The sequence below is a fragment of the Cyprinus carpio genome, chromosome B15 (genome assembly GCF_018340385.1).
Source record: "Cyprinus carpio isolate SPL01 chromosome B15, ASM1834038v1, whole genome shotgun sequence".
Taxonomy (NCBI): domain Eukaryota; kingdom Metazoa; phylum Chordata; class Actinopteri; order Cypriniformes; family Cyprinidae; genus Cyprinus; species Cyprinus carpio.
Genome location: NC_056611.1, coordinates 8,201,054 through 8,228,081, shown reverse-complemented (window position 1 = coordinate 8,228,081; position 27,028 = coordinate 8,201,054). Strand labels below are relative to the sequence as shown.

The 27,028-nt window shown below is 37.2% G+C and overlaps 2 protein-coding genes across 2 annotated transcripts in view; one reads left to right on the top strand and one right to left on the bottom strand.

Annotated features, from left to right (window-relative positions):
- Nucleotides 1–736: 736 nt before the first annotated feature.
- nop53 (NOP53 ribosome biogenesis factor) lies at nucleotides 737–7,541 on the bottom strand. The gene is made up of 12 exons (XM_042739100.1): nucleotides 7,309–7,541; nucleotides 6,941–7,020; nucleotides 6,767–6,854; nucleotides 5,778–5,986; nucleotides 5,638–5,693; nucleotides 4,279–4,374; nucleotides 4,063–4,161; nucleotides 3,006–3,167; nucleotides 2,745–2,920; nucleotides 1,183–1,249; nucleotides 1,023–1,099; nucleotides 737–884 (listed from the first exon to the last, which is right to left on the bottom strand). Exons 1-12 carry the CDS (start codon nucleotides 7,512–7,514, stop codon nucleotides 824–826), a joined length of 1,377 nt encoding a protein of 458 aa, XP_042595034.1. The 5' UTR covers nucleotides 7,515–7,541; the 3' UTR covers nucleotides 737–823.
- An 854-nt stretch (nucleotides 7,542–8,395) lies between these two features.
- Nucleotides 8,396–27,028, top strand: part of atm (ATM serine/threonine kinase) — a 61,266-nt gene continuing 42,633 nt past the window's right edge. Inside the window, exons 1-15 of the mRNA XM_042739098.1 lie at nucleotides 8,396–8,538; nucleotides 8,717–8,821; nucleotides 9,093–9,205; nucleotides 9,287–9,432; nucleotides 9,585–9,749; nucleotides 10,717–10,879; nucleotides 13,751–13,989; nucleotides 19,815–19,984; nucleotides 20,223–20,395; nucleotides 20,790–21,152; nucleotides 21,753–21,956; nucleotides 22,159–22,260; nucleotides 24,942–25,176; nucleotides 25,299–25,430; nucleotides 26,817–26,942. Coding sequence (XP_042595032.1) covers nucleotides 8,750–8,821; nucleotides 9,093–9,205; nucleotides 9,287–9,432; nucleotides 9,585–9,749; nucleotides 10,717–10,879; nucleotides 13,751–13,989; nucleotides 19,815–19,984; nucleotides 20,223–20,395; nucleotides 20,790–21,152; nucleotides 21,753–21,956; nucleotides 22,159–22,260; nucleotides 24,942–25,176; nucleotides 25,299–25,430; nucleotides 26,817–26,942 — 2,403 coding nt within the window. The 5' untranslated portion in view covers nucleotides 8,396–8,538; nucleotides 8,717–8,749. The remainder of the gene's footprint in view (nucleotides 8,539–8,716; nucleotides 8,822–9,092; nucleotides 9,206–9,286; nucleotides 9,433–9,584; nucleotides 9,750–10,716; nucleotides 10,880–13,750; nucleotides 13,990–19,814; nucleotides 19,985–20,222; nucleotides 20,396–20,789; nucleotides 21,153–21,752; nucleotides 21,957–22,158; nucleotides 22,261–24,941; nucleotides 25,177–25,298; nucleotides 25,431–26,816; nucleotides 26,943–27,028) is intronic.

Genomic DNA, 27,028 nt, shown 5'->3' with positions numbered 1-27,028 from the left:
TTTTTTATTAAAAATAAATTTAAATAACAAAACTCTTACACCACTTTAAAAGTACATAGCTCAATAAGAGATTTGACAAATCTACAAAACTTTGCACAATATGCAGTTTTTGCATGATACCAAAAATTACAAAAAAAAAACCTTCCCATTCTCTAAAAAAAAACCTTTATAACACCTAAAACATTTCAGCAGTTCTGTGTTGGATGTCTTGAGAGGTTTAAATGAAATCACATTGCTTTAAAAGGACAGTTCACCCAAAAATGACAATTCTGTCATCATTTACTCACTTAGATAATTTACTAGTCCATTGGTCACCCTGAAAATGAAAGGTCGTCAGGGAATTCTGGATTCCTTACTGCCCTGGAGACATGGCAACTTACACAATACAATACTTGATCCTATAAAATATTATTTCAACTTGATTTCTAAAATGCAATGTTAGATATACAAATTAATATTGCACACACAATGCAACTTGAATATATCTGGCATATGCAAAACATTTATTGCAATGTGTGCCTTTCCAGACTGGGATGGGCTGCTCTAGTACAGTCTGGTTCATGTAAAGGGTCCCCCCAAATCTTCACGTTATGGATTCTTTTCCCTCTTGCCAGAGTCACCTTTGGCTAGCTGACTGGGGGAACTAAAGCATAATTGTCACAGTGTGGATTGTGAAAAACAGTATGGGAATAAATCTGACACTTTATTATTTTTTTAGACACACCGATACAAAAGGTTGTTGGAATATATCAGCTTTTTTATTGCGGTATATAAAGCACAGCATCATTTGTTGAAGGACTGAAAGGAAAAACAACACTGTGCATCACTCGATCTCCCTGAAGGCCCTCTTCTCTGAGTACTTCAACTTGTACTTCCTGTTAAATCTGAAAGGAGAATAGGAACGATTAAAATGGAATTAAAATGAAAAATGATTTACAAATGAAAGTTAAACAAAGCATTGCAGCTAACACCACTTAAACGCTTCATCGATTTTATACAAATAAAGAAAACTCTTAACTTACCTGGCTCTTTCTCTGGGCTCAATAATGTTTCTCTTCTGTAAGCTCTTAAATCTGTCTTTTAGGATGCTGCCCTCTGGCTGCATGACAAAGAAACACATGTTATTAGAATTAACATGCAACTGCAACTCAGTAAGAGCTCAACACTAGCAGTTAAACATACCTTTAGACTGCGAAGAGAGCTGGGAAGCTCGTCGCTAAGCTGAACATCTAGATCAGGTGTCTGGAACCTACGGAAAAATAAAACACTTTCAATTCCAATCAAAGAACAACAGGTTACAACTTCGCCAACCTTTGTGTTTTTGTTAATTATATTATACAGGGACCTATTGAACAATATGATTCAGAAATAGACTATCCTAAACATAAACAAGCCAGTATCTTTTTTTTTTTTTTGAAAACAGCGTACCTGAAGAGGCCAAATGATTGTCAGATTAATCTCACTGATATTTTTTGAAAGATATGTTTGCTTCCATTGGATGTGAAAACATTTGTGAAACATTGTCAAAAAACAAACAAAAAAAAACCTTCTAATGAAACGTGATAATGCAGTCAATCTAGAGAATGTTACTCCTGCACATTATGCATCCTCACAATCACGTAGTTATTTAAATAACCATTTATCTTTACATGATGTATATATAGTTAACTGAACTGAGAAAAATTAATTAGTTTAGTTGCAAAAATTAATTAAAAATTAATTAGTTAGTTGCAAATGGTGTACAAATTGTCATAATTTCCCCCATAATAACAGAATTGAATGGTTGTTTAATGCAGTTAACATTAAAATTTGTTGCAAGAAAAAAAAAAATGCAACAAGAATACCTTTTCCCAAAAAGCATTTTGTAAAAAATGGTTAAAATCTTCACATCCTGGGTGTCAGTGATCTCTAATACTACTGGCCTTATTTAATAAAATAAATAACAGAATACTCATTTGTACTGCATTCAGGGATAGTGCAGCAGACTAACTTCTAATCAGATTAACATTTTCTCTATCATGATGTCATGAAGTGTGCAGGAAAACAAAAGCCACTGGCGTCCCTCAGGTATCAGTTCTTGGATCCCTCCTCTTCTCCATATACACTACATCACTGGGTCCCATCATACAGGCACATGGCTTCTCCTACCATTGCTATGCTGATGACACACAGCTCTATCTCTCATTTCAACCAGACGATCTGACGGTAGCTGCACGGATCTCAGGCTGCCTGATGGACATCTCAGCATGGATGAAAGAACATCACCTGCGGCTCGACCTGGCAAAGACTGAGCTTCTTGTCTTCCCTGCCACTCCAACTCTACAGCATGATTTCACCATCCTGCTAGGTTTGTCAACAGTTACCCCATCAATCAGTCAGAAATCCTGGTGTAAACTTTTTTTTACCGGTTGCAGCTCATGTTCAAGACATTGATGCTTGCATATAGAACAGCCACAGGCTCAGGACCCACCTACTTCCACTCACTATTATTAATTTACATCCCCTCCAGAAGTCTGAGCTCTACGAGTGAGCGATGCCTCGTGGCACCATCACACACAAAACTTTTTTTCTTTCCTTAATCCCTCCCTGTCTAGCCTGTGCTAATCTGAACAATGCCTAAAACTTTGTATCACGAGTACTTTCTGTGTTTATTTGCCTCTTTATGGTGAATCGCTTGTGTTCCTCAAATGTAAGCCACTTTGGATAAAAGCGTCTGCTAAAAGAATAAATGTAAAAGAACTGACTTGAGTCTGCCCAGTCGGCGAGGCATGCTTTTCTGTGCCTCTTGTTGGACCTTGCGTTGAGCCTGCCTCATCTCGGTCCTCTGTTCCTGCTTCTTCACACTGGCACTGATAGATCGCAATTGGAACAACTGCTGCTGCTTATCAATCACCTGACGCTCCACCTTCCTCTGCAAATCCTGTTCAATAAATTAAAGCTCTGAATGTTAATCAAGAGATTCATACCCAACTTGGTCAACAGGCAAGTCCATTCGGCTTCTTTACCTTAATCCGTTGAGCTTTCTCCTTTTTCCTCTGTTTCTCAGTTTTCTTTTCCTGTGTTGCAGTTGGCCCCATGACTGTGTCTTCGGTGTCCCCTTCTGGCTCCTGTGGTTCAATCTCCTCTTCCTCAATCAACCCCTCCACCTGCTCTTTAAAGGTGCTCTCCTAAATAAACACACACATGCATATTTAGGAGAGCACGTGGATACACTCCAATCTGAACTTGGAATTTATGTCCAAAATTGTATGCTAGCTTACCCACTACACAACACTGTATAATGCTTACCATCCAAAAAAAAAAAAAAAAAAAAAAAACCCCACCCCTTTAGTATAGAGACCACTAGCAATAACTAGCTTATTAGCATGCCTATTATTAACATATTGGCTGTTTATTAAGGCTTATAAAGCAAATATTCTGCATTACCATATTCTACCTGCCTAATCCTACCCAATACCTAAACTTAACAAATGCCTTATTAACTTAAACTTAATAAACACCAAATTAGGAGTTTGAGGCAAAAGTCATAGTTTATGGCTTGTTAATAGCAAGAAATGGACCTTAAAATAAAGTGACCCAAAAAAAGAAAACAGAAAAAAAGAAAAATGTGTGCGGTAACCATGTGAAAATAAATTATGCTACAACTGTGTTTGGTTCATTCTTCAGACAGAAATCAATTTGAGTGCATTACACTGTGAGATACAGATTTGCAGCTGAATATTACACATTTTTGCAAATGCAGTTATTATCGTAGACGGTAAGCCATAAAATTATGTGAGGCATGCCTAGTTAAGGCAAACGTGGTCATATTTACTGTTGTCCTATGAATTTGTGCAGGCAGAATCCAGTCATCTCACTACGAATTCTCATGACTGGGAACTTTGTGTGAGGGATTCAGTTGGCCATGAATATATGCTGCAAAATGGTTTGGTTTGAAAGTGATTTCTGTGTGAGCGGTGCGTCATACATCACTACACTATTTACAACAGACTTTTTTTAACTTGCATATTCTTGCTAATGTGACCACACCTCAAGGTGTTAGCATATGGTTAGAGGCTGTACCTCAGTGGCCTTATCCTCATTCACAGCCAGCTGACGTGCCAACTTTTCCTCCGCTTTCTGCTTCTTGAGCTCTACCTCATGGGCCTCACGAAGCAGGTCCTAGAGAAATACACACAAACATTGATTTCAAAACAGACAAACTGGTCACTTGATCATCAAATCAAAAGGTTTTCTGATACAGTGAGTTTTGTGTAGCAGAAACAGGAAGTATTTTACCTGGTGAGAAAAGAAGTCTGGGTTGTATGAACCTCCAGGAGCGATAACTTCAACCGCAGGAAGAACGGAAGGTTTCTCATTCAGTCTATCTGGCCTCTTAAAAAAAAGTGGAGAAAATGAACAACAAATTCAGCATCTGACCACAACAACAGCTAAATATAGTGGTTCACTGATATGGATTTTTTCAGTTTTTCAATACACCTGGTATTAAGAAGCTAATAAGAAATGAGTAGACAAGGCAGACACATTATAAATAGGCTTATGCAATTTACATAAGAACGTGAAAGGAAACAATGCAAAAAATGATACAGAGAGCAGCAGCTTCCGTCTCTGCTATGATAGCCACAAAACTAAGGACTACCCTTGAAAACGGCTGAGTGTGGACAAGCTCAAAACATTTTAAACCCATCCACACCTGTATTTAGCGTCATCCAATTGTAATTAGATCGACCAAAACGCATCTTAATACCAGGTGTAAACAGCATTTTAGGCTACGTTTACACGACAATGCTGTAGTCAAAAACGAAAAAGTTTTTCCCTTGTGTTTTTAAAAGAAGCCTTGCGTTTTTTTTCTTTCTTTCACGTATACACGACAAAGTTTTCAAAATGATTCACGTTTACACATCCGCGAAAACGGCCAAAAACACTGTATTACGTATGCCAGGTCATTAGTTTGCGCTGTCACCTTGTTAGTAAACAGTACCTGTAGGGAAGGTACGATTATATGATGCGTAACTCCACACTTTGCTGAAGAAGCGTTAGCAAACTCTTGAGCAGCAACAACAGTACCATGTACTCCGCCATTGTTGTGTATGTTTGCTCGTACTTGCCTTTAAAATCGACACATACTGCGCATGTCTACATACCTAACACGTAAACGAACAGGCAAAACGCATAAAAAGTTTCCCATTTTTGGCTGAAAACGTTGTCGTGTAAATGACCCCTTAGAGATTTAAAGTCAGCATATATCAAATCACACTACTAAAGATAGTAAATACCATATGCATAATAACTGCTGCAATGAAACTTAAATTTCACATAACATTCACTAAATGAAAGTTTGCTAAATAAACATTTCTACTTTAGATTCTACTTCTTATAGTCTTAGTGTTGTTGTTTTTTTTAGTAAGAATGGACTCCTTGTACTCCTGTACTGTCAAAATCCTATTCACAACATTTATTGATTAAAAAAATAATACCAGATGATGATGATTAATAATAATAAAAAAAAAATAATAATAAAAAACATGATAATTACTAAATACTAAATAATGACTGATATATTGGCCAGCCACTAGCTACACCATTTTCAAAATGGCTATGAATTATCACAACAAAAAAAGAACACACTGTTCTCACCTTGACAAGCTTTTTCTTAGTCTGTTCAAGATAGTAGGGATCAGCCGTTTCTGGTGCTGTCGGACATTGAGAAGACACCGAGTCATATTATGCCACTTGCGTACATCACAAGAGAAAGTGTAAAGACCAACTCTACTCACTGCCTGCACTCCACAGGTCATAAAATGCTCTATCTGGATTATTATTGGCCACTGGATGCTCTTTAACTGACAGCCCAGAGGCGGCTGCAGCACTTCGGAGTTGAAGAAGCTTTTCTCTTCGTGGCAACACTCCCATGGCCGCCAACTTTGCTGCTCTCTCTGATATGCGCCGCTGCTTTTTAGCATTGGGCTGCTGGAACGCCAAGACACTAAAAGAATATTAGGAGAATAAGGGTCATGTAAAAATAGGGTTGGAGGTTATCAAATTATCTTAATATGTGCGGTGCAGTATAAAATCCAACTATTCGGCTCTAAATAATTTTCTTTAATATTTAAAAGTCAATTTATAACAAATCTCAATTGCTTTCTCATTTCTATCACCACAAAATGTAAACTATATTATCGATCAGAGATATTTTTAAAGTTGAATATACAGAATATCCAATTTACCCACATACATAAATACAATAAACTAACACAAAGAAATACATGCTATATAGCTCATTTTGTCTGTGTGATTGTTTAGGCCTATATCATTGCACAGGACACTATATAATGTTGAATACATAAGAATCACCATATAGTGATATTTACTATATAGCAATTCTTAACTTCTTGACTGTTTATGTTGTCACAAAATGGAAACTATTAGAGCACAGTGCTTATCTGCTAAATGTGACTATAAGGCATTAAGATATTAAAAATATTGACACCATAACTTTCTATTGAGCTGCATTAAAAAAAAGTGTATTTTGAAAAGTACTACACAAATAAAATAGACAAAAAAAATTTGGAGAAAATGCCCTCAGATCCTGGAAGGCCGTTCACACAACAGCCTTCCAAGTCCCATTGTTTTGTCTTCACATTCCCAAAGAAATACTGGGAGCGCAAGGATGAGATCATCAGTGGGCAGAAGCTCCCTCGAGAAGAGGATGCAGGTTACGGTTCATTTTGAAAGTAAGTCTTACAGGTAGCCGTACTGTACTCACTTTTTTGGGGCCTGTATGTGGGAATCTGGCTGAAGGATAAGATCTATCCGCAGAGGTTTAGAGTGTTTACCTTTCTTGACTGTCGTCTCTAATAACAAAAACAGCAGTTATGGATTACACAGAAAAAACAAAAAAAACAGTTAACTCAGTAAAGAGAGGAGTTTTTACACTTACGTTCTTGTGTATCTTTTTCATCTGTTTCACCAGTGTCCACAAAGAAGAGAGTGTCATCTGTTTTTTCAGCTATCAACCCCCTAAAGGAGACCAGAAATTCAGTTTAGCTGACTGTATCACGAACGGTGAGGTGGTGTAGCCTGGCGGTTAAAGAGTCAATCTGCTAACTTAAAGGTTTTAGGTTCAAACATACACGAGGAGCGATCGTACCAGCCACGTGACGCTCAGCAACGCTTGATTTTGTAAACGACCATACATTGCCAAAAATAAAGTTTTAACATAGATTACTGGTGTAAAGTATACTATATGCACGCTAACAGACCAATGCTAATAATTTCTATGAATGTTATTTTTAACAATAATCTCACCCTGTGGCTCTCTCCTGAAGTCGCACGTCATCCAGAAACTCCTCCACATCCTGGATATCACTGAATCTGTTCCAGCTCTTTTTCTTATTTTTGTTCACGCGTTTTCGCCGTTTAATAACCGAACTGTTGCCGTCCAGACTCGATTTAATAGGCAAAAACCCAGGCTGAGCCGCCGCCACGCGTTTATGTTTCCTGACGGCCGCCATGATGGTACAAAAAAAGCGTCAGCGTTACGTCAACGTCTATTTATTTGACTCATGAATATTATATTAGTTCCTGTGACAAGAGGAGATGCTATTGGACAAGGGAGCAAACGGGGCGGGATCTCCAAAATGGGACCCTGTGCTTTGGGTGGTATTTTAGATATAAATATAATTAATTCGCTATTTAATTTTCTTTAAAATGACCAAGAAGAAGTAGAAGAAAGAAGAAGAAATTAACTCGTGTGTTGCTTTGTTGTTTGTGATTTGTTTTATTTAATGCTTCTGTAGCAGCCTAAATAAAAAAAAAAAAAACACACATGAATCTTTTTCTTTCTTTCTTTCTTTCTTTCTTTCTTTCTTTCTTTCTTTCTTTCTTTCTTCTTTCTTTCTTTCTTTCTTTCTTCTTTCTTTCTCTTTTCTTTTTCTTTTCTGTTGTTTCTTTCTTCTTTCCTTTCTTTTCTTTCTTTTTTTCTCTCTTTCTTTCTTTCTTTCTTTCTCTTTCTCTTTCTTTCTTTTCTCTCTCTCTTTCTTTCTTTCTTTCTTTTTCTTTTCTTTCTTTCTTTCTTTCTTTCTTTGGAAATATGGAAAAATATTTCCAACAAATACATTTGAATTTTGAATGTCCCTATTGTTCACATTTCTTTTGCCATGAAATGCCCCAATTCCAGTGTATGAAAATGAAGTCAAAATTCATTTAAATTCATTGCACAATTATTCATTTCATAACGTTAAATGCACATTATTTATTTGTTTCTGTTAGGTCATATTGTATTTAGCATTTCTAAACTACTTGTTTACAGACTGATAGTATATAAAATTCTCTAAAAAGGACTAACATTGTACCGTAGCGACCATGGAGTCAACACTAACGTGAATCGATATTCATGAGCTGGTACTTTCTCGGTCCTTTAGATGGCAGTAATGAAGCTCAAGCAGCATGAGTCGAGTGAAGAAGAGCTGGAAGGCGGTACTGATGTGACACGCATGGAAAAGAAAAGTTGAAGAAGCGGATGAAAAAGAAAGCACTGTAAGCAGACACATAACAGATACACGATTTTTAATCAGATTTTCTCTATTGATTAGATCAGGTGTATACGTCGGATCAATAGTTTTGACGCGTGATGATGCGTTACTAAGCAGATGCAACAGGATGTGCGTTGACAGACACTTGTCACATATATCTCTGCACATACTCCATTATACAGCTGATGAACTGGATTAATTGCCTCTGAAAGACAATGAGTCTGGTGCTGCATGATCTGCTGGTGTGCTGCCGAGGACTTGAAAATGAGAAAGCCACAGAGAGAAAGGTGTGTGAAACATCTTGTGCATTCTTATGCATGCTCTGAAATCAGTGGCCTGACTGATATGAAGCTCCACTTTAGAAATGCTAAATTATTAAGATCAATCACTGTAGTTCAAAGAATGTGGGCTTAAAAAATAAATAAATTATTAGATCTGGAACCACATAAATAAGCGTGAAGTCATTGATCCAGATACCACTGAGCAGCGAACTATCTATGAGATATGAATTATTGGAGATAATTAAGACACAAATAAACAGACTATTTGTTTTTCCAGAAAGAGGCGGATCGCTTTAGGAGGCTCATCCGTTCACGGGACACGGTGGAGGAACTTGATCGAACGTCAGGATGCAAAGGCTCCAAGCAGCTCACCTGGGATGCTGTTTTCCGGTCTGTTTTTCAACTCAATCCATTGTTATTCTATGATGCAAGTTGACAGTGTGCTCAATCTATACTGATTCTTCTGTACAGGTTTTTACAGAAGTTTCTTCAAAAAGAGACAGAACTTCTGCAGTCAGGAAAAGCCAACGTTTCCGCCACCACGCAGGCAAACCGACAGAAAAAGATGCAGGAAATTAGCAGCCTGATGAAGTATTTCATCAGATGCGCCAACCAGCGTAATTATCTGAGCCACTAATTCTAGAGTTGCTGTTCATGACAGTACAAGAGAATAAAAGATTCTCTCTGTACTCATAGTAGATGTTTATTACTGTGCATTAGATAAATGTCCATGAAATCCATTAAAGAAAATCACACCTCTGTTCTGCAGGCGGTCCAAAGTTAAAGTGTGCAGAGCTGATTTCTCATGTGGTGGAGGTCTTACAGAGTCCGTTCAGCTGTGCAGCGTACGGCGAGGACTACAGCAGTATTCTGCTAAAGAACATCCTGTCTGTCCGTAAATACTGGTGTGAGATGAGCCAGCAGCAGTGGCACAGTGAGTGCATGACCAGTGTAACATGTTGATTTGTGTGTTTGCATTCTTTCGTTCTTAATTTTTTATGCAGGAATTAATAAGCTCTATATTCACCTTAATGTCCAAACCCGCATGCATTTTATTAATTTGCTGTGGATCACAGAAGTTGATATTTTGTGGACGCTATTTTTTGTCAATGTAGTGAATGTCAATGGGGCCAACAGTGTTCAGAATGCAACATCCTTCAAAAAATCTTTTTTTTTTTGTTCTGCAGAAGAAGGAAATGCATACAGGTTTAGAAGAAGTAAATGATGGGTGAACTTTTCTAGTTTTAATATTTTCCCTCATGTATATATGTGTGGTTTCTTTATACTGACTTGTATGTGTCAGATTTGTGATGCTTGTATTGCACTCAATCTTATTATTCCCAATGCTGGTTTTACAAATACTACCATGATGTATAATTATTTTAAAACTTTCATAGTGTTTGCTTTCTCATTATGATAATGAAAACTGGAGAAAATGTGTTTGCTGGTTGGTTTGAAAGTATCTCGAAAATAGTCAGAATGCTAAATCGGTCAAATATTTTTGTATAATGGCCATTAAACTCTATATTGATTCGTCCACAGCTACTTTCATGCCTGTTGTATAACTTCTTTTTCTCATACTTCAAGTTAGAATAGCTAACTAGCAGCATCTCAAATCACTCTAAAGAACAGGAGGTGATAAGGGACAAAAAAATCAGTTAAGACCGTTGCAATTTTTGCTAGGGTGCTTGCTAAGTTAATAAGACACTATCATTTCAACTCATTTATTTAATGTCCATGTATTTAGGCTATTTGGTAAGTGGTCATGTAATAAGCATGATAACATGCAATCAGCTAATTATTTTCCTAAAATAACCCAGTTCATGTTGACACGAGATCACTTTGTTTACCCTGTCAGTGTTTATTTTAATCTTTCTGTTGTGGTTTTGTTTGTTGCGCAGGTCTGTTGGATTTGTACTGTGGGTTGTTCAGTAAGGGGTCCAAGTCAGGGACCAATAGAGTCCAAGTGAGTCGCATCATCTACACGGTTGTTTGGGGCTGTTGTGTCCAAACAGAGGGATTATCCCACACTCTCTTTAACTTCTTCCTGATGGCTCTGAAAAGGTATCATTTAATACGTCACATATGTTTTTTCTTAATCTTATGACAAATCGTATGTTTAACTTATGTTTAGAGCTGTCAATACGCAACATTTTTGTGTTTTTTTAGCGATTTAATAGCAATTAATTGCACACATATCATGAAATTAAACATTCACCATTTCACCATTTATTCTGTTTAACACATTTATTTTGTTATTATTTGCTTTATCCAGCAAAGTAAAGCATCATATTGAAGGGTGATTCTCACAAACTGTATTTTCTGCAAGCTTTTTTTCAAGGTAATATTAGGTGTCTTTCCAAAAAAGGACACTACCAAAGGACACCAATTAAGCAACTGATATAAGGTGTCCATATAATTAATAAATTTACAGTGTATAGTATGTGTACAGTGAAGCAGCAGAGAGCTTGTTTACATTTTAGACAAGTCAAGTTCCAAACAGGACCACATGGAGATGCCAAAAAAACCTAAACCAACCGTCTTGACCTGACTGAATATACCATCTACAGTACACAGATCCATTCAGAATTACTAAACAGCAACGTACACATGACAAATCAAAACATTATCCTGCATTTGTTGAAACAACATGAATGTGCATAGATACAATGTGCGATCACTGCATCAAGGGCACAGATGGTTTGTTTGCACGTCAATATAACAAACTCACATGCTTGCTTTTTGACTCCTGGGTCACCGTATTATCTTTACTTTGGTTGCAAACCTCGTCCATTAAAACTTTACTAGCGAGACTCTGGTTTGCTTTATACAGCTTAGAAGTTTTGATAGTTTGTTTATCATCTGGCTGTATCATATAGTGGTGGAATGTTCTGACGTTCTGTTCAGTCTGTATTTCACACAGCGCACAATGAATAATTCCCACGTTAAAATACAATGTGAGTTTCTATTCTGGCTGCCATCTCTGATGTAATCAGCCTGGTATTCTTAACATTAGCACTGGTTTGGACTGATTGTTTGAATGCATTTGGTTACTGGATCAGAGGTTAGAAGCTTCGCAATAAGAGAAGTTAAATCAAGTTACAGATTTTTTTTTTTTAATTGGTTTGGTACTATTTTCACAAGTAAGGTGTACACTTTTTCAAGACTTTTAGTGCAAAACTTGAAACTGATCACACTTGAAAAGTAAGACTTATTAGCCATTGGCAACTACTAGTTGGTCAGACTAGTTCCTAAAACATACAGTAGTCTTAACATGGTGGCAAGTTTATGCACTTGGCCCCAGTTCATTTAAGAGCAAACAATGCAAGATTCACGTTTCAAACCACCTTTGTTGCTGAAATAATTACAGTAAATCAGGCAATAACTGTCATGTTAGAAAATACACTTACATTACCTAACTCACATAAAATCAGTAATGTTTGTAAAAGTATTTATCCAGTGTGTCATCAAAAGGTGTGATGAAGGTATGACATGGCCATAAGGTTTTAAGCTAGAACAGAGTTTACTGTCAATGCAGTAAATGTCCTCACTGTGCCATATGCGCGCACACACACACACACGTTTTCCTATCATTATTGTGACATTCCATAGGGGTAATGGGTTTTATACCGTCTCCCCCTACACTAACCCTACTCCTACACCTACCCTTAAAACTGTTTTTTTTTTCATTGGACCCAAAAAAGGACAATGATTTCAGATATTGCCATCTTTGTGGGGATATTTTGTCCCCTTAAAATAGGTTTTACCTGAACCACACACACACACACACACACCCTTACAAAATAGTGGTTATCATCTTAGAAAAAATAAGCTAGTTCACTTGCTTTGGTCCGGACCAAATACAATGTTGATTTTTTTTTTGGTTTGGTGCGGTTTGCTTTCACACTGCCCTTTTTGCAAGTGAACCAGAAATTGTAAACAAAACCAATCGAACCAAACAAAATATGTGTGAATACACCCTAAATATCTATTGAATCTATATCTACAGATGCACCAAATGATTCACTAATTAACCATTAAGATGAGTTAGATTAAATAATATACAAATGTTTTAAATTGAATGAGAAGTCATGCTAATGAAAAGTTTGATAGTAAGAGCTTTATGAAAGGCAGTTACTGTGACTGAAACATTTGTGTAAATGAAACACTCATTTTGTGTAGTGAAAATAATATTTTGTTATTGTGTGTATTGTACAAACACAACTGAAAATATGCTGAAATGTTTGAAAAAAGTGCACTTTTGATGATCTGCTGTAATATTAGTGTTTTGAAAATATAATGCTTGTTAAAAAAATCTGCAAAGGGTTCAATAGAAATCTACCAGTGTTAAAGGTATTGTAGGTGCTGAGTGTGGTAAACTTCTGAGTTCCAAGATTATGTAACTGCGTGACAATGAAAATTTTGTTATTAATCACTTACCCCCATGTTGTTCCAAACCCGTAAAAGCTTTGTTCATCTTCGGAACACAATTTAAGGTATTTTGGATGAAAACCGGGAGGCCTGTGACTGTCCCAAAGACTGCCAAATAAAAAACAGTGTCAAGGTCCATAAAAGGTATGAAAGTCATCGTCAGAATACTCCATCTGCCATCAGACGTGCAATCTGGGTTATATGAAGCAACGGGAACACTTTTTTGTAAGCGAAGAAAACAAAAATAACGACTTTATTCAACAATTTCTTTGTCAACAGTCTCCTCTGTGTCTCTCCATATCACCGTAGTGCATATGCTCTTCTGTATCATCCGTGCCACAAGTCATACGGTGATATGGAGAGACACATAGGAGACTGTTGACAAAGGAATTGTTGAATAAAGTCATTATTTTTGTTTTTAATTTTAATGCTGCATTGAGCTTGAGAATTAATTGCACAAGCTAATGTTGACAGCCCTTCTTGTATTTTGATGTTCTTCCTCAGGCCGGATGGACAGCTAATGATTCTGGAGAACCTGGTGTCTGCTGTGAACGTTTTTCTGCGCTCAGTGCTTCTGTCCAGCAGAAAGAGGGTGTGTGGTCTGGGTGAGGAGGTTCTGTCGTCCATGCTGCGTGTTTATACTGAGATGAGACCCAGCTTGGTGCTGAAAGAGGAGCTAGTGAAGTTTTTCCACCTCCAGCTTTGTGTTCATCACCCCAGAGGGGCAAAGACTCTTGAGACAGGTGAGTGTAACTCGTAGGGCCTTACGATTTTTGATGCTTTACGATTGTTGAAAAAACAGATGGAATCAATGAAAACGCTGTTAGATTTTGCTGTATTTGCCTGAGCAGTAGTTTGGGTGGCTCGCCAATGTACTAGATTTTTCTAATACATAAAATAAGTAAGCTTGCCCAAAGTTCTTGTGGGGAGAAGAATTTATTGAAGGTAGCAGTGTAGCAGTTCTTCAGCATTGATGTTAGCATGTCATCCTTCAAACAAACTTAACCCAGTGTACTGTCTGTGAGACCAGACCTTTATACCTGGTAAAAAATGTGCTATAAACAATACAGTAACACCCATGGAGAGCCAATGATAGTGTAACCTCATGATGACCTGATAGGACCTCTCCCATGGAGAGCCCATGATGCATTAACCTAATGCTGACCTAATGGGCTAATTACATGGGCTGTTTGGACCACACTTTTGTAAACTGTTTCAGTTGATTGTCACAATTTAAATGCATCTGACTAATGATACACATAATCTTTCAATCCCCACTTTGATAATTTTTGATCACAAAACATATTTTTCAGTAATCATGAATACAGAATGCTGCATACAGGGTTCATTACTTAAGATGACATGGTGAGTTCATGGTGAGGTTTGCATTATCTTGAATGCCTAAGTCCTTTTTTATTTTAATGTTGCGATCTTGTGGAAGTGGCGGATGTCATTGTGTTCTGTGGATGGTGAGGCATGTTCATCTAGGTGTCCAGTGCAGTTTGGATCAAGCATTGGATGTCTTTGCTCGTCCTCTGTAAAGCTGGAACACCTTGCAATCACACACAAGAGAAAAGGGAAACGTACCTTTCTAAGGAAAATATTTTAAACAAAATATGCCTAATAACCAATAAAACTGTCCCTATTTAATGTTGGCAGGACCCTACAGTGTTTATCAGTGGTGAAATGTTCATGTCTTCATCCTCAGGCGACCAGCTAGAGCCTAAAAACCCTAGTGCCGCCATGTCTGGACTCTGAAAAACACTCCTGCCATCTATCCCTCATCTCTAGACAAATTCACATCAATCCACTCATCGTTTCCCATTGTTATGCGCTTTAACTGCTGCATCAGTTACTAAAGGATCCTCAATTGGTCTTTTCCACCTGTATTCTTGTTGTGAGACATGAGTTTTTTTTTTATCTTTTCCCATTTGTTGTGCACTTTACCATGGCCCCCCTTTGGAGGTGCCAAAACTTGATTCTTGGCATTGTGTACTGCCAGGCTGAGTCTTTCATCAGTTTGGACAAGGCTGTCAGTTGTTAGATTTTCAGTGGACATGGGCTGGCCTTTGATATGTTCAAAAGGGCATAGTCCATTTACCTTGTGGTTTTCCTTAAGGCATTGGTTGTCAACAAGCATTTTTTCCCCATCTTCCATTAACGATGACGATTGTTTTCTGGACACTTCAATTTGAATCTGTTTACTATGCAAAACTGTTTTTGAGTCTTGGTGAAGTTGTCTTAATGCCGCTTTATGTTCACCTCTCTCCTTTACGGCTTGTTTGGCAACAATGCCTACTAGAACATCATCTTTGGCTTCAGTTGTTGAGGTTTCTTTGTATGCCTTTCCCTTCTGTTTGGTGTCTTCCCTTGTCTTGTTTGCATACTCATGGAGTCAATCAGCTTTTGGATGAGATGTCACTAGCTGGTGCGGCAGAGAGAGGTTCTTCAGTTTCCCTGCGGCTCCACAGCATTTAGCTGAGTCTGTTTTTGTTTGGCTGTCTACTGCTGAAACCTCTTTAACAGGTTGTCCTCATCATCACTTTGATGTCTCAAACTCAGCTTACAATCACAAACCCAGTGTCCTTCCTCGATGCAATGTCTGAATCTTCTCTGAATTTTCTCTTTTGAGTGTCTCTGATATTAACTTTCTTCATACCCTATTGTCCTGGTTTTGTATGACAAGGTTTTGGATTGCAAAGTCTTTGCTGACTATTCAACAATCTGCATAAATTTTGTTCCAGTGCTGTCCCAGTCATCATACCTGATTTTAAGAGTTTTAGAAATTCACAAATGCTGTTTTAAGAGGCATGCTAATGTCTTTACAGAGTTCTTCAATGTTGTTGATCAAACCAGCATGTTCCATCCAAGTTTGTATGAAGCGTTCTTCAAACTCTGCAACACTTTCTCCTGTCTTCTGCACTCAAGAGGTAATTTTAGCCCAATTAAACTCTGCAGGTTTCAGTTCAAACAAGCAGGTTTGTACAGCTTCCCGTCCAATCTCAATGTTATCTTGAGACTCACCATTCCTTCTTTCAGTACTTTTTGTTAGTCGTTGCTGGTCATTGTCTCTTAAGTTCACATTAACAATCATCTCACCGTCCAGTGGATTTAAATTGTAGATTTTCTGCAAGCGTTGAAGAAATTGCCAAACTTTCTGTGGTTGCTTGTACACATCTGGCAATTCTTTTGACCATTTGTCAGCTTGCTCTGGAGTAGCTGGCTGGTATGCTCTGTATGGAACATATTTCTTTACCACCTTTTTTACTGTGCGAGTTCATCGTTCACCATCTTCCTCATACTCATCTTCATTTTCAGTTTCAACTTCAGTCCTTCTGTTCTTAACAATTACAGGAGCAAGTCTAACCTTCAGTTTGTCCTTTGTAATTTCAGCATGTGTGTTGATATCTGCATCACTGTTATCAGAGCTGCTTGAAGATTTTAATTCCAGTCGTTTGGAGAGCAAAGTTAGCAACTTGTCATTCTCATGTAACAGTCTTTCTTTGTCCTTCTTTACTGTCTGTAATTGTTCAGCCAGTGCTCCACCTTTGCTTTCTCTGCTTTGTTCTCATGTTGTAATTTGTCAGTATCACATTTCTGTAGGTGCTGTTGAATTTGTTTGAGCAAAATTACAGACAAGCCATCTCTGCTGGTGTTTGTCCTTAAGCGCTGCATCTTTCCATAAGCACTTTTAATGTCCGGCAAGGCCCATTGTCCACTTACTGAATGCTTAATGCTGTACCTCTGGCACATGTCATCATAGCACTTCCTCAGTTCTTGCCTTTTGTCCAGATATACATTCAGATTGTCCAGCATCTGATCACTGGTCACATTTGGAGTTCTGTCCCATGTCGTTCTGTTGTTGGTCTCAGTGCAGAGCCATTACCATTGTTTCGTGCAGACTCAGCCATGGCAAGTACAGGAAAAGTGCCCTCAGAAGTGTGAGAACAGAACAAAAGGTATTAGAGCCATAAAACAGGTGCTTATTCTGGTTTAAATTCACAGCAGTCTGTTAGACTGAACATTTCAGTTACACAGACAAATCATTAGTTTGATAACTCTGCTTAGTTTTCAATACTACATTTAAAACAAAACATCCAGGCTAATTTTCTGACAAATCCTAAGTGATAAGACTTCTCCAATTCTTTGTCCTAGCTCAGAAGGCTTAATTGCTTTGCTTCCAATTTGTCCCTTAGACAATTTACATTGGATATTTCTGTATCTTTCAACAGAAGGCAAACAAACTTATAATTTTATGGCTAATTGCACATATTCTTTTAACCAAGTTAGAACATTATTTAAATCTAAAATAGTGGCTACTGAATTAGCACCCAGTCAAGTATTCTCAATTCTTGAAGCAGCATCAGCCCCAATGCTATCTATGGCTCCTACAGTCTCTAAACAAATGGACTAAATAGTTTTCTACACAATTCCTACAAAAAGAGAAAGGACCAAGCCTCTGCTTCTACAGTCTCTTTATGAATGGACTAAATTGTTTCTTAAACAATTCCTACAGACATAAAGAGAAAGGACCAAGCTTTAGCTTCAGCAATCTCTTGATGAACAGATTAAATTGTTTTTTATTCAATTCCTACAGACACAAAGAGAAAGGACCAAGCCCTTGCTTCTACAATCTCTTGATTACTGGACTAAAATGTTTCTTTAACAATTACTACAGACTGTAGAATCTCCAAAACTCTTTTGTTCACTTCTTGTTGCAGTTGGTGTGTTCTCTTCTTGTCAGTCTCTCCTGGCTGGCTCGCCAAATTGTTCGATTTTGCTGTATTTGGCTGAGCAGTGTTTTGGGTGGCTCGCCAATGTACTAGATTTCTTTAATACATAAAATAAGTAAGCTTGACCAAAGTTCTTGTGGGGAGAAGAATTTATTGAAGGTAGCAGTGTAGCAGTTCTTCAGCAGTGATGTTAGCATGTCATCCTTCAAACAATTTTAACCCAAGGTACTGTCTGTGAGAACAGACTTTTATACCTGGTAGCAAATGTGCTACAAACAATACAATAACACCCCATGGAGAGCCAATGATAGTGTAACCTCATGATGACCTGATAGGACCTCTCCCATGGAGAGCCCATGATGCATTGACCTAATGCTGACCTAATGGGCTAATTACATGTGCCATTTTTTTCAATAATTGTATGGACCAGGATCAATTAGTCTTTAACTGAAATAAAATCTACTGAGGTATGATCATAAAACATATTTGTATGATCAGAAACGCATATGAATATCATTTTACTAAAACATTATTAGGGAGATATCGAGTTACAGCTGATATTAATGTGCATTTGATGTAAATAGTCTGTGCTGTTGTAAAGATTTCATTGATTTATATTACAAGCTGTCAGAATTGTTACTTACTTTTTAGCCATATAAATATCAGATTATATCAAATATATAAAATGCCCCACTTAGTTACTGTTGCTAGGTCCAACAAGTTACTTAATTCTCACCTTTCTAATGTTGTCATTTTTTTAAGAAATTCAAACAATAAATTCCATTTTGTGGCTCTTTAATGTGTTTTGTGTCAGATCACTGTAGTGCCTCAGTTCATGTGGCATGTGAACCAATCATCTCTTCCTCACTACAGTAGTTAAAGAGTTCATTTGCAAAAACCGATAACTCAAAAATCAAGTTTTTTTCATTGTGCATTCCAATTAATCGCAATCAAACTGCAGTTGGGTTATTTTGATTAGGTAAAAAATACTAGCTAACTAACACAAGAAAACACAATAAAAACATGATAACATAATACAAAACATGATATTTTTGAGTTTATTGCAAATAAACTCAAGTCAATTCACTTTTATTTATATAGTGCTTTTAACAATACATACTATGTCAAAGCAACTTTACAGCATTAGAGTAAATAGGGAGATAGTGTGTCAATAATGCAAAAAGAAAATAGTAAACACTCAATTTTTCAGTTAAAGGCAGTTCATCATTGAATTCAGTGATGTCATCATCCAGCTCAGTTCAGTTGAAATAGTATCTGTGCAATCAAGTCAACAATATTGCTGGAAATTTAGTGTGCCCAACTAAGCAAGCCAGAGGTGACAGCGTCAAGGAACCAAAACTCCATCGGTGACAGAATGGAGAAAAAACTTTGGGGCCAGTTCTCCTCTGGCCAGACAAAACCAGCAGTTCAATTCCAGGCTGCAGCAAAGTCACATTGTGCAGAGGACACATGCTTTAGTTATAGCATGAAATAAGCATGAATGAACATCAGAAGGTATCTTGCGCTGAAAGATGCCAATACACACCATTTTTCAAGTTCAATGCCACCGACGTTAATGTACACTTCTGTCTGGTTTGTTTGGCGGACAAAATGGTAGATTATGCATTATGATTGGTCAGATTCCCTGTTAATCAAACTCCCGGCAAAGGGTCAACTGCATATTTTTGAGTATTGAAGTGTTTCTTTTTCTTCATTGAGTGTGAGCTCCATTTTCTCATATAGTGCATCATACAATGTGAGCCATAAAAGCCTAATGTATCAAATATGGTACTCAACAAAAAACACATACTTACCAAAACCCTTTGCTGGCACAGGTGCTTATGCAGAAGACTGGGTCAGATGGCAGGGTCAGCTCTGCACCCTCTATGATGCTCTTGTCAGTGAGATCAGTCAGATTGGCAGCAGAGGGAAATATGCCACCGGCTCTCGTCACATAGCTGTGAAAGAAAATCTCATTGAACTGACAGCTGATGTCTGCCACCAGGTGATTAATGGATGTTTTGCTCATTAACCCTTATTTGCTTGTAATTAATAGAAATTCTGTGCTTTGGAGCACAATAATAATAATACCATGGTATATGTTAAGGGTCCATAGTATTACCATGGTACATAACAATGCTTTTATTTATGAGAAAGCCCATTGTCTGTTGCATTAATGTAGTCCTCTGCTATTTCACTTGTTAGATGCTTACAGTATTCATGAATGTGCTCTGTTTTTCTAGTTGTTCAATCAAAGCACTCCTGTTTCGGAAGTGACTACATCTCTCTGTCGGGATACTCAGCGGGACAGTCTGCAGAGCTGCAAACGCAGACGAATTGAGCCATCACTGATAAATTGGGAGGTGATACGTTCCAAACTGCAGCCCCACCACAGCGACTTTGACATGATTCCCTGGTAAAGATTAAAGCACAAATAATTCATAAATCCTTTAAGCATTGAATAAAGGGAGGTTCATATTGGCAGTATTACAATTTGTTACTGGCACTCACCACAATCCTAAAGTACAGATGTTGGCCTGTCCTGCCCTGCCTCAGGTTTGCATCCAGTTGTTTTTGACATAAAAGTCGTTATTAATTCATATTCAGTTAAAGTTACTTTGCAGAGCTTTGTATTGTTACAGTGTCACTAGTATGAACAATGTGTACTCTTTCTCTGTGTTATCTGCACTGAAATATTCTTGCTTATTTGATAACAAAAGTCTGCTGGATGACACGAAATGCACCTTTAGTGCAAAGGGTCTAATATTGAAGTAATATGTAGTGCTGTAACTCTTTATGTCAATTGACAGGTTACAGGTCACAGCTGCTCTGATATCCAAATACCCATCTACCCTGTCTGCTGATGATCTTGTGCCTCTGCTGGGGCTGCTCTGCCAGCTTCAGGGTGAACAGCAGCGTCGGGGCGAGAGGGGACCGTACGTCCTGCGCTGTCTGAGGGAGGTGGCGCTCTGCCATGCCAAGAGCTCAGCAAACTGCTCTGAGGTGGGCCGTCTGTGGGGCAGAGTTTGGGCTCTGGCTCTGCGTGGAGTCGGCTCAGCCCAGATCGGGAGCTTGTGTCTGGAGCTGTTGCGTATCATGGTGCAAGAATCTCTGGTGCCTGTCGATAGAGAGTTCTGGAAAGTCTTCTCTGGTGCTGTTTGCAAGCCCTCTCTGTGAGTTTCACAGTGCATCTTTACAAGCTTAGTTTGAATCTATAAAAATATTGTAATTAAAATCCAACTTAATCTCTCATGTGGAAAATAATTTGCACTTACTGTATCTATCAGTTTATAAAATAGAAAACATTTGTAGTAATTTACTGAATGATATATTACTGTAACTATCAGTGACATTTTTATCAATATAGTTTTTATATTTTATTATACAGTGGTGGCCAAAATGATTAGAACACTAGTATTTTCACCAGCTAAAAAAATGGTTTTAAATCAGTTATTTCTATCTTTTGCTGTAGTGTGTCAGTAAGAAATATCAGTTTCTTTGCAATAAGTAAATAATAATATAATTTTTTTATTCTATTCTGTTTACTTATTTATAATATACATGTTTTCAATAAAGATTCCAAAATAATCACAAATTATTTTAACAGTTTTGATGAAACCAAATTTTTTATGTTTTTATTTTTTATGCATTCCTTTATAAATACTATCAACCAGTTGTAGTTTGTTTTTCAAAACTGAGTTAAAATAATTTAACTAGTAATATTTCTTTAACGTTTATAAACTCTAGTGCTCACTTTTTATTGTTTCTCCTAGCGTTGGTGCCCTCTGCTTGGCCCAGGCCTTGTTGAAGTGCTCCATCCCTAAAAGTGTTCACAATCAAGACGTCACCAGTGGAGTGCTGATGGAGACGGGTGGAGAGCCGCCCACTCTGACAGACTCAATCATCAGCTGGCTGGTCATGAACGAACAGAATGAGGAGACGGAGGAGAACAGCAGACCTCACCTCATTATCACCAGGTCCAGCGTCGCTGTATTACTAATTAGCATAGTGTAGTGGCAAGTTTTTTATGGACAAGAACCGCTTGGGTTTTCTTCAAAATTTCAAAAAAATTTAGGTTTTGTGGTTAATCATTTTATTCAATTTCACATTTCTCCTTTGAATTTTAGCTGAAGTTGCTACTAATGTTAAGTATGCCAACATTTTTTTTGGTCTTTTCAGGGATTTTCCAATGAACCTCATTCCTAGAATTCTGGTCTCTTTGACACTGAAAGATAGCAGAGCAGGACTGATGTTTCTGATGGGCAGCCTGAAGCCAGAGAGGTCAGTGTGGTTCACTCAGAGAACAGCTGTCACAAAAGTGTGAATAATATGCAGATCAGTTTTTATTTTATTTTATTATTTGTTGGTTACTGCTGGATTCATGTTACTTCAACAACAACAACAGCAACTACAAAAAAATATATATATATTTTTTATATGTGTATATATATATATTAATAATACTAATGTCAACTGTGTGGCACTACCAATGTCTGATTTGATTTCCAGGCAATATATCTGAATCACTGTAATGAATGTTTGTCATTTTTATAATTAATCTTTGGTGAAAAAAAATATGCATGTATGTATGTTATTATTTATTTATTTGTTTGGTTTATGGTTGCTGCTTAAGTTACAAATAACCCTGTTGGGGAGTTGCATCACTTGAACTAACCCACAGTACGTCAAAATGAATTTTTCTTCAGAAACCAACAGCATACTTATCATATAATATAATCATATCATTGCCCTGTTTACTAATAGCGCAGTAAGTAGAGTTAAATAACAGTGCTAAATGCAGAAATGTAAATGAAATCTATTTCATTGTGAATGTTTTATTTTATTTATTTATTTATAAGTTTATTTGTATAGGGACAGTACAAAAAACATTATCCCAGTCAAAACTGGAAAATATGTATCGCACATAGAGAGTATAGCAAAAGCTCATTTGCATCTCAGGTCCCTAGAAAGGCTTTTCTAAAAAATAAAAATAAAAATAGGAATAAAAGGAATAAGGAATAAAACTACTATTCATAGAATAAAACTACCACAATATAGACATTATAGACATTAAAATACCTACCTAGACATTAAAATTAAAATTAAACATAACTAAATTAAACATAAAAGAATGGAGCTTTCAACTTTCAAAAAAAAAAAAAAAAACTTTTACATTACATTACACTTTTACATACAAATATTATTACATTTAAATATGTGTGTAGTTCTGGTTTATTTTGAACCACCGCTTTACCTTCGATGTAAATGCAATATTTCAAGTATTTCCTTAAACTCATTTGGCAATAGGTTCCAGAGTTTGGGGCCCTCAATAGATAAGGCTCTTTGCCCTTGTGTAGTTCTACGAAAATTAATCCTACAATTCCCACCTGCCAAACTCCTAGTGATTCTACTTGTATCGTCTCTTTATCAATTTACATAGAGCAGATGGTGCCTTATTGTGCTAACATTTAAAAATAAATTTTATATATGACAGGTTTTTAAAATTTGTAAAGCTTAGCATATTAATTTTTTTTAAAACGTTGCAGTGATGCCAAGTCAAGTCAAGTCATCTTTATTTATATAGCGCTTTAAACAAAAAAGATTGCGTCAAAGCAACTGAAAAACATTAATTAGGAAAACAGTGTGTCAATAATGCAAAATGACAGTTAAAGGCAGTTCATCATTGAATTCAGTGATGTCATCTTGCAGCTCAGTTCAGTTTAAATAGTATCTGTGCAATAATTTGCAATCAAGTCAACGATATCGCTGTAAATGAAGTGTCCCCAACTAAGCAAGCCAAAAGGGACAGCGGAAAGGAACCAAAACTCCATCGATGACAGAATGGAGAAAAAACCTTGGGAGAAACCAGGCTCAGTCGGGGGGCCAGTTCTCCTCTGACCAGACGCAACCAGCAGTTCAATTCCAGGCTGCAGCAAAGTCAGATTGTGCAGAGGACTCAAACTGTGGTCTTGTCCCGGTGGTCGTTTGAGACAAGGTCTTTACAGGGGATGTGTCTCTGGGGCTCTAGTCCTGGTCTCCGCTGTCTTTCAGGGCTGTAGAGGTCCTTTAGAGGTCCTTTAGATTTGGTAAAAAGCCAAATCTATGATGCCATAGATTTGGCTTTTTATCTATTATTTTTAGAGCACGATTATACAACATTTAAATTTTTTTGATTAAGGAATCACTTGTTTGAGTCCAAACTGTAATACAGTATGAGATGCGGGACAAGATCATTGCATGCATAAAAAGATGAGCTGCCTCATTTGAGATATATTTTCTAATAAGTCTAAAACAATTACGGTTACTCCTTACCATTTTTGATAGCTTTTTTATATGTTTATCAAATTTAAGTTTTGAGTCTAAAACAATACCTAAAAAATTGTGCTTTACCGTATGTCATTAGGTGCGTTTCCATGACAGATTTGCACAAAACTTTGGCGATATTTTATAAATGTCGATAAAAAAAAGTATTGGGAAATGACGCCGTTTTCATTAACCAATGTTATGCGACTAAAACGTAACCTTTTGCCTCTCGCGATAAGTCATGGCAACAGATTTTGGTGGGATTTTGACAGATTTTGGCTACATATTTATTCAAAGGAGGCATATGTGTGTATCTTGACAGAAGCAGCAGGGAGAGCCGCTTCAGAAACGTGCGTGGAGCGGCTGAAATAAACACAAGTGGCTGCAATCAGCTTAGTGTAAATAGCCTCAGGGCTCGCAAAATTTCCAAATCCCTGGTAGCCCTTTGGGCAGGCATTCTTCAGGTTTTGGTAGCCCAATATGAATTTAACTAGCCCGAATAAAAAAAGATATTGGCTGAACTTTACTGTGGACAAAACAGCATGAAAATTTCGATTAATCGCACAGAATTTAGATGATTAAAAGTGGCTGAGAATTGTTTCTAATGTCTAACAATATTAAAAGCTAAGTTTAGTATTATGTCTCTGTGTCCTATACAGTTTCTGTCCACAGAGTTCCTTCTTCACTGAGGGGAAAGACAGTTTGGGGGAGATTGAGAGTCTCTTCCTTCAGTTCAGTTTTGATGACACGCACTCCAATACTGGTGCTACGATTGACAAAGACATTGTTTACTCCGAGAAACCACAGTTCACTGTTATTCAAGCTCTCAGAAGCAAATTGGAGCACAGTCTCCTGTCTGTTGCTGAGCAGCTGTTTAACTGCTACTCTCCTGATGTAAGTATAGCTGGCTGTACTATAGAATATGAATGTCAAGCAGTACAGCGTCTGTAGTGTCTTCATATAAATGAACTACAGTTTCTGTCAGTGTTGTGATTCTGCCTTACCTCACTTTACAGAGTTCAAACACTCCCCACGTGTGTGTGTTGCACTGTGTTTCGCTGCTCACTGGCGTTCTGGCTGCTTATGTGTGTACCGGGCTCCTCACAGAAGAGCAGGCCTGTCACTCTCCCCTCTTCCTAAAAGCCAAGGTGGGATTTTCCATCAATGTCATCCATCAGTTTTCATCAATATAAAGTTCACTTACATTAAAAGATGTTAAATCAGTCCTGGCTTTCATTTATACTGTAAATCAGGGTTCCTCAATAGGCGGATGTGGCCTGTGAGAGAAAATTTTTTGGAAATTTTTTGTTTCAAATTAATTTGAATTAAAGTTGAATGGAAGATTAAGAGAGGGATCAGAAAGCGACATTAACTTACATCGTGTCTACACTGGACGCAAGCAGCGCAGTGTGACGCAACAAAATACAACAGAACTTCTTATAATCAGTGATGCTGTCTACACTCAATGTGGTGCGGTGCAACAAATCCACGACAGAAAACTGCTGAATCGTTCTATTTATGATGCGCTGACACAAAGTTCAAACACAAAATATCTATTGTTACTTTCACTATGGCTATAAAGATCACACAAAATAATATTTAAACTCACATTAGACACTTTTAACACTGAATAAAGCACATAATCATTACCTGAGATTATCACTGTCATATTTTGTATGGTGTTTATGGTGACGTCGCAGAAAATAAAAACCATTTCTAAAAAATAAATCCGTGTCGCTTATTGTCACGTGTCGTTGTCGCAGGTGGTTAGGACAAAAGCTACATGGAAAAGATACTTTTTATCGCGTTGCATCTGGTTGGGACACACGGTGTTACAGTTTGATCCCCCAAAAATATCAAAATATAAAAATATTAATGCTGACAGATCTAATAATTGAATCTTTAATTAGGGAAAGTGGAGAGAAGAGATCCAGTCTGGAGATGAGCAGGAACAGCTGGCAGACATGGAGATCCAGATCTTTTGATTGATCATATGTTTTTAATATTCAGCAGGCAAAGTTCTTCTGTATCTAAATGCAAAAATGCTCATAATTGTTTGAATAAAACAGACTACTGGGGGAAAAAATCAGAATATTTATCTTGTGACCATCTTTTGATTATTTTAACAAAAGTAACAATAATATAATTGTAATAATAGGTCAGTTGCCCTTGGCTTGGCAAAAACTAATTGAGGAACCCTGCTGTAAATGCTGAATTTCTATAATTACTGATTTTATCTCCAGAAATGCGAAAAAAAAAGTCAGTTTAAAAAACAAATCAGTATCAGTGTTTGTATCATTGATACGGTCCTAAATTCATTGTAATACTAAAAAAGTGCCTTTAAACAAGCATTTAAAATCATTCAATATTTGATGTCCTGTCTTCATGTTGTTTGCATATTGATTTTAAGATTCAGCAAAAATATATCGAATGATTACAAATGTTAGGTGTGGATAATCACAATTTTTTTCTTTTCCTGATTATCTGAATTACTCTGGACCCGGGTAATTAATTGATTTTTCCTCCTTTTGTAGGCATTGGTTCATGAATTTAGTCACTATATATCAACGGCCAAGAGCAAACTAAATGAGAATGATACCATCAAAGCAATTCAGTCAGTGATGCTGTTGTGCGCTGAGAGTATTAGCAGAAGAGAACAGGTAAGGAACAACAACCATATACAAGATGTGACTATCATTTCTAACTACAGTTGCTAACTAATTAGCATAGACAGATTTTCTCATTT

Excerpts from the sequence above, each read along its gene's own strand:
- nop53 (XM_042739100.1), bottom strand. The coding sequence starts at position 7,514 with ATGGCGGCCGTCAGGAAACATAAACGCGTGGCGGCGGCTCAGCCTGGG. Across the intron at positions 6,855-6,940 it reads TGAAAAAGATACACAAGAAC|AGACGACAGTCAAGAAAGGT; the intron begins GTAAGTGTAAAA and ends TTTTGTTATTAG. Across the intron at positions 5,987-6,766 it reads CACATACAGGCCCCAAAAAA|TGTCTTGGCGTTCCAGCAGC; the intron begins GTGAGTACAGTA and ends ATATTCTTTTAG.